General features: G+C 48.2%; 1 protein-coding gene across 1 annotated transcript in view; it reads left to right on the top strand.

The window, feature by feature from the left end:
• Nucleotides 1-7500, top strand: part of LOC125032859 — a 104361-nt gene that overhangs the window by 26563 nt on the left and 70298 nt on the right. Inside the window, exon 2 of the mRNA XM_047624244.1 lies at nucleotides 4715-5368. Coding sequence (XP_047480200.1) covers nucleotides 4969-5368 — 400 coding nt within the window. The 5' untranslated portion in view covers nucleotides 4715-4968. The remainder of the gene's footprint in view (nucleotides 1-4714; nucleotides 5369-7500) is intronic.

Below are 7500 nucleotides of genomic sequence, written 5' to 3'. Positions count from 1 at the left end.
GTTCTCTTCCCCTCCCTCCCCTCCTCTCCCTTCTCTCCCCTCCCTCCCCTCCTCTCCCTTCTCTCCCCTCCCTCCCCTCCTCTCCCTTCTCTCCCCTCCCTCCCCTCCTCTCCCTTCTCTCCCCTCCCTCCCCTCCTCTCCCTTCTCTCCCCTCCCTCCCCTCCTCTCCCTTCTCTGCCCTCCCTCCCCTCCTCTCCCTTCTCTGCCCTCCCTCCCCTCCTCTCCCTTCTCTCCCCTCCCTCCCCTCCTCTCCCTTCTCTCCCCTCCCTCCCCTCCTCTCCCTTCTCTCCCCTCCCTCCCCTCCTCTCCCTTCTCTCCCCTCCCTCCCCTCCTCTCCCTTCTCTCCCCTCCCTCCCCTCCTCTCCCTTCTCTCCCCTCCCTCCCCTCCTCTCCCTTCTCTGCCCTCCCTCCCCTCCTCTCCCTTCTCTGCCCTCCCTCCCCTCCTCTCCCCGTCTCTCCCCTCCCATCCCTCCTTATCATCCCCTCCTCTCCCCTCCCACCCCTCCTTATCCTCCCCTCCTCTCCCCTCCCATCCGTCTCTCCCCTCCTCTCCCCTCCTCTCCCCTCCTCTCCCCTCCCACCCCTCTCTCCCCTCCTCTCTCCTCCCATCCCTCTCTCCCCTCATCTCCCCTCCCATCCCTCCTTATCCTCCTCTCCTCTCCCCTCCCTCCCCTCCTCTCCCCTCCCATCCCTCTCTCCCCTCCTCTCCCCTCCCATCCCTCCCTGCCAATCTTTCCCTGCCGCTGCTACCCCCCCGCCTCCCCCCCGCCCCTGGCATCCCCTGTGGTGGTCGTGCGGGCCGGTCATTCTGCCGAGTGAGAGGAGGAAAGGGAGGGAGAGTGAGAGGAGGAAAGGGAGGGAGAGTGAGAGGAGGAAAGGGAGGGAGAGTGAGAGGGGGAAAGGGAGGGAGAGTGAGAGGAGGAAAGGGAGGGAGAGTGAGAGGGGGAAAGGGAGGGTGAGTGAGAGGAGGAAAGGGAGGGAGAGTGAGAGGAGGAAAGGGAGGGAGAGTGAGAGGAGGAAAGGGAGGGAGAGTGAGAGGAGGAAAGGGAGGGAGAGTGAGAGGGGGAAAGGGAGGGAGAGTGAGAGGAGGAAAGGGAGGGAGAGTGAGAGGAGGAAAGGGAGGGTGAGTGAGAGGAGGAAAGGGAGGGAGAGTGAGAGGAGGAAAGGGAGGGAGAGTGAGAGGAGGAAAGGGAGGGAGAGTGAGAGGAGGAAAGGGAGGGAGAGTGAGAGGAGGAAAGGGAGGGAGAGTGAGAGGAGGAAAGGGAGGGAGAGTGAGAGGAGGAAAGGGAGGGAGAGTGAGAGGAGGAAAGGGAGGGAGAGTGAGAGGAGGAAAGGGAGGGAGAGTGAGAGGAGGAAAGGGAGGGAGAGTGAGAGGAGGAAAGGGAGGGAGAGTGAGAGGAGGAAAGGGAGGGAGAGTGAGAGGAGGAAAGGGAGGGAGAGTGAGAGGAGGAAAGGGAGGGAGAGTGAGAGGGGGAAAGGGAGGGAGAGTGAGAGGGGGAAAGGGAGGGAGAGTGAGAGGGGGCAAGGGAGGGAGAGTGAGAGGAGGAAAGGGAGGGAGAGTGAGAGGAGGAAAGGGAGGGAGAGTGAGAGGAGGAAAGGGAGGGAGAGTGAGAGGAGGAAAGGGAGGGAGAGTGAGAGGAGGAAAGGGAGGGAGAGTGAGAGGAGGAAAGGGAGGGAGAGTGAGAGGAGGAAAGGGAGGGAGAGCGAGAGGAGGAAAGGGAGGGAGAGTGAGAGGAGGAAAGGGAGGGAGAGTGAGAGGAGGAAAGTGAGAAAGAGTGAGAGGGGGAAAGGGAGGGAGAGTGAGAGGGGGAAAGGGAGGGAGACTGAGAGGGGGAAAGGGAGGGAGAGTGAGAGGGGGAAAGGGAGGGAGAGTGAGAGGAGGAAAGGGAGGGAGAGTGAGAGGAGGAAAGGGAGGGAGAGTGAGAGGAGGAAAGGGAGGGAGAGTGAGAGGAGGAAAGGGAGGGAGAGTGAGAGGAGGAAAGGGAGGGAGAGTGAGAGGAGAGGAGAGAGGGAAGTAAAGAGGGAAAGATTCAGAAGGCAAAGAGGTGGAGGAAGGGGGAGGGGAAGACAATTGAGAAAAAATGGGGTAAAGGGGAGAGAAGGGGAAAGAGGGAGAGACGAGTAAGAGGAAGAGGGGGAGACGAGAAGAGGAAGGGGAAGATGGAGAGAGGAAGAGGGAGAAAGAGATGGTTAAGGAGACGAGAATGTGAAGGAAAGAGGAAAGGAAAGAGATGTAGTAGGGGTCAGGAAGGGGAGGGGAAAAGGTGGAGGAAGAGGAGGAGGACACGTGTAAGGAGGAAAACTAATGGAGAATAAAAAGGGAGAGAATAAAACAAAATGGAGGGGAAGTGGAGGGTGCGGAGAAGGGAAAAAAAAAACGAAAAAAAAAAAAGACCTAAGAAAGAGGATAAAGAATAAATTAATTAAAAGGATTGCAAAGACAAGGACAAAAGAAGGAAGAAGAGAGAAAGAGGAGACGGAAAGGAAGGGGAGACGGAAAAGATGGGGAGAGGACACATAAAGGAAGGGGAAAGGAAACGAAAGGGAAGGGGAAAGAAGACGAAAATGAAGGGTAGAGGAAAATAAGGGTAAAGGGACCATTGAAGAGAGAGAAAGGAAAGGAAGAGGAAAGGGAGAGGAAAGGGAGAGGAAAGGGAAAGGGAAAAGGAGAGGAGAAGGGATGCTCAAGCCAGGTGCCCGACCTCTAAGAACAGGCAATTAACAGGAGTGCCTTATCTGCATCGCTAATCACGCGCGGCCATTGCACTGCGCCCTTGCTTGAATAACTGGGCGCGCTGATGTTATAACTCTTCGCGAAGATGCTCGATTAGTAATATGTATTCGTTCATACAGCCCTACCAACATACCGCATGTCTGTATATATACATTTAGATGCACATACATACATATATATATATATATATATATATATATATATATATATATATATATATGTATATATATATATGTATATATATACATACACACATACTTCATATCATTATCATCATCATCATCATCATCGTTGTTATTATTATTATTAGTGTTATTATCACTACTACTACTACCACTGCTATTATATGAATCACCATCATATTATCGTTGTTATTGTCGTTATTGCTATTATTATCATAATTACTATTATCATGAATCACCACGTTTCTAAAAGACTTTTTTTTCTCTCTTTCCAGATAGTCCTCCTTGCTTGAAGTTGCCGTTGTGTCCTTCTCGAACCTGTTCATCGAAACCCCCTCTCCCCCTCTCCCTCTCTCCCTCTCTCCCTCTCTCCCCTCTCTCCCTTCGTCCCTCTCTCCTATCTCCCTCTCTCTCCCATCTCACTCTCTCCCTCTCCCTTCCAGTCTCTTTCTCCCTCCCCTTCTCTCTTTCTCCCTCTCCTCTCCCTCTCCCTCTCCTCTCCCTCTCCCTCTCCCTCTCCCTCTCCCTCTTTTTCCCCCTTTCTTCCCCTCTCCTTCTCTCTCCCTTTCACTTTCACTCTCCCCCTCTCTCTCCCTTTCCCTCTCCCTCTCCCTCTCCCTCTCCCTCTCCCTCTCCCTCTCCCTCTCCCTCTCCCTCTCCCTCTCATTCTCACTCTCACTCTCTCCCTCTCTCTCCCCACCCAACATCTCTGCTTCCTTACCCCCGTCTCCTCTACCCTTACTAGAGTTGGGGACTGTCCTCTCTTTCCCCCACACACCCTCTTCCATTCTTCTTCACCCCCAACCCCCTTTCTCAACCCTCTCCCTTCTCCCCCACCCCCCTTCTCCCCCACCCCCCTTCTCCATCCTCTCACCTTCATCCCCTTCACCCTTCTCCCCCCCCCTCTCCACCTTCCCCCCCCCTCTCCACCTTCCCCCCCCCTCTCCACCTCCCCCCTCTTCCCCACCCGCGCATCGGTCCAGCCTGTGTTGTGGCGTGTTCTTGATGGTGTTCAGTAAGCCTGTGTTCTTAGGTGTTATAATTCTTTAGTGTCCTTCGTTAAATTATCTATTTAGTTGCTACTGTTGTAATGTTTGTTGTCTTTGTTGTTGTTGTTACCTTCGTTCTTCGTTTGTTTGTTTATTCTCTAGTTTTGTTTGTTATTAATGTTGTTGTTATTGCTGTTATTATTGTTATTGTTGTTGTTCTTTATTGTTGTTCATTATCATTATTATTATTATTATTATTATTAATGATGATATGATGGTAAGGATAATGATAATGATAACGATAAGTATTATTACTTATATTAATATTATTAACGTTTTTTTATTATTATTAATATTATTATTATTATTGTTATTGTTATGGTTATTATTTTTATTATTATTATCATTACTATTGTTATTATTATTATTATTGTAATTATTATTATCATTGTCCTTATCGTTATTGTTACCAGAGTAATTTTAATGCACTTATTATTTTGTAGCAGTAGCAGTCGTATTTTCATCATTATAATTACTACTATTAGTATTACTACTACTGTCTCTTTTGTGACCTTGATAATTGCGATGTAACGTTTTTTTAAGAAACAAGTGAACAGTTATATATATATATATATATATATATATATATATATATATAAAGTTGTACGTGAAAAAATGACGGCTTTAAAAAAAAATAAAGTCATTTTTTTTGTTTTACTTTTCTGGATAAGTGTTTGATATAGTACGTTGCATTATGCCTGTGGCTTATGAACACTGTTTTTTACTCCTTTTCTATTTTTGTGTTGCAGTTTTATTTCCGAAACTCGCAGAAATAAAATCGTTTAGAGGAATATGTGTCTTTAATCGAGAGAAAAGGAAAATCTTACCGTGTTCATGAATTGCCTATCATGAGGCTGATGGTGGTGAGGACAGAGCCAAGACGCAGACGAAGGACTGAGGGCGCGCACGATGCCCCTGAGACGCGCCTACAGGAACAGCTGATCCTCCGGGAAACGAATAGACGACGCCCAGTGTCCTCCTCGAAGTCTCCCCTCCTCCAGTAATGGCGTCGGTCGTGCTCGAGCCTGTCGGGGAGAGGGTCATGTCCCCCCTGCCCCCTGCCACCATCGACGACGACCCCCCCGCCCCTTCGTGCCTCGCCCCGCTCCCCGACGACGAGGACGACGACGACGACGGCGACGGGCGGGCCAAGGGCGACGGCGAGCTCGACGCCCCGGACACGTGCGTGCTCACCTCCACCATCAAGGAGGTGGAGAAGCGGGCGCGGGCGGGGCTCGGCCACCTCTCCGACTTCGACAGCGACGTCGACCTCCTGAGCGTGATGAAGAAGAAGAAGGAGCCGCCGCCGCCGCCCGAGGACGAGATGTTCGACGGCGAGGAGTGCGAGAGCACCGAGGACGAGGAGTTCACCGTGCACTTCGCCCACACCGGCAGGAAGACGTGTGAGTACCCTTGTCTCGTTCTGGTTGATAATATAGACTTATGTAGGATTATATTTATATGTGTGTACGTATGTATTTTTATATGTGTGTTCATCTATATGCATACCTTATGTATGTATGCATGAGCGGTGTACGTATATATTTTTTTCGAAATGCTTTATGTGTTATTTACATGATTCTCGAAGCAAATTCAGAACATGCTCCAATCAACCTTCTACATTGTTTATAAATAGACAGAGTAATAAATAGAAAACGCAATTTATCTATGAATGTTGAGATGAATAGACAATGCGATTTTATTTGTGAGCGTTCACAAACAAAAAACAAAACAAAATCTGGACATCGAAAAAAAAACAAAAAAATAATTAAAAGAACGTGTTCCGAAAAGAAAAGAAAAACTAAATCCCAAAGACAGAATCGAATCGCATTTTCGAAGCGGAAATGAGAAAGGAACGAGGTCTTGCGATGCCCGCCTGACCCGAGTCGGAGGCGTCGGGTATCGGGTGTGATCGGTCGGGTCGCGATCGGTGACGTGGAGCCTCCGTTGCGGTCGGCGTTCTTCGTTTTCATTTGTAATTATTTTTTGCGTTGACAGCGACATACGTCAACAGCGCAATAAGATACACTAGGAGTGTCACGAGGGGGTGGGAGGGCGTGAGGGGGGGGGACGGGGGAAGGGAGGGAGGGAGAAGAAAGAAAAGAAAGAGACGAGGGAGGAGAAGAAGAGAGAGAAGGGAGAGAAGAAGAAGAAGGGTGAGAAGAGGGAGAAGAGAGAAAAGAAAGAGAAGAGGGAGGAGAAGAAGAGAGAGAAGGGGGAGAAGAAGAAGAAGGGAGAGAAGAGGGAGAAGAGAGAAAAGAAAGAGAAGAGGGAGGAGAAGAAGAGAGAGAAGAGGGAGAAGAAGAAGAAGAGAGAGAAGAGGGAGAAGAAGAAGAAGAGAGAGAAGAAGAAGAAGAGAGAGAAGAGGGAGAAGAAGAAGAGAGAGAGAGGAAGAAGAAGAAGAGAGAGAAGAGGGAGAAGAAGAAGAAGAGAGAGAGAGAAGAAGAAGAGAGAGAAGAAGAAGAAGAGAGAGAAGAAGAAGAAGAGAGAGAAGAAGAAGAAGAGAGAGAAGAAGAAGAAGAGAGAAGAAGAAGAAAAGAGAGAGAGAAGAGGGGGTGGTTGTTAGGAGGTTCGAAGAGAGGGAAGGGGGAAGGGGGAGGGGGGAGGAGGGTGCTTTGTGATGCGGAAATACATTAAATGACTTTTCCGCGTAGATGCTTCTCGGGTTTGCGCGCATGAGAGAGGGTAGACGACCGCGAGGCATCGTGAGGTTACGTACGTATCAGATTTTCTCGTTGGGTAACTGAAATCGCTAGATGTAATGATAGCTACGTTATTTATAGAAACCGAAGCTTCCCTTTTTGGCCAAAGTCCTTTTCAGAGGCTTTCGCGGATATTAATATAGCTCGTTAGAAAAGGAAGAAGAAAGGAAAGATACAGAATTAGCTCTTTATTAGTCTGCTATTTTGATACTCGTGTCTCGGTCTCTCTAAGTCACCCGTTTGTTTATTTACTTACTCATTTAGCCATTGTATGTCAACAACTTCATAGTTTCGTTCAGTCATACCAGATTTCACAACTGAGAGACTCATTTAGCGCAGCTCTTAATTTTACATACGAATTTTATTTCGAGAGCAAACGCACATACGCCCGTATCCCAAGTTGAATAAAACCCAGAAAATCACATAGAAAAACAAAACAAAAACAAAAAAGGAGAGATAAAATGGAATAGAACAGCTTGATTTCCCTTAGTTTAAAACTGAGTCAGAGTGATAGGGTATTCAGTGACTTTACCAGGGTTATAAAATAATATATGTAGATAAACAAGAAAACACTTACGCTTGTATCCCGACAGCAGGAAAGCACACTTAAACACAAATCAGTCTAAAAAAAATAAAAATAAAAGGTAAGAATGAGTCAGGATGAATGACTATCCAGCATTCAGCCAGTGATGTTGTAGATAAGAAAACAACAACAACAACAAAAAAAAACGCACATACAATACACTCGTATCCCAACAACATCAACAAAACTCACAAAAAAATATACTATAAAAAAGTGATAAATTTAAAAACTTGATCTTCCTTGATATAAG

This window comes from Penaeus chinensis, chromosome 15 (assembly GCF_019202785.1).
Source record: "Penaeus chinensis breed Huanghai No. 1 chromosome 15, ASM1920278v2, whole genome shotgun sequence".
Lineage (NCBI taxonomy): Eukaryota > Metazoa > Arthropoda > Malacostraca > Decapoda > Penaeidae > Penaeus > Penaeus chinensis.
Note: the sequence above shows the minus strand (reverse complement) of the source record. Positions and strands in the feature narration are given on the sequence as shown.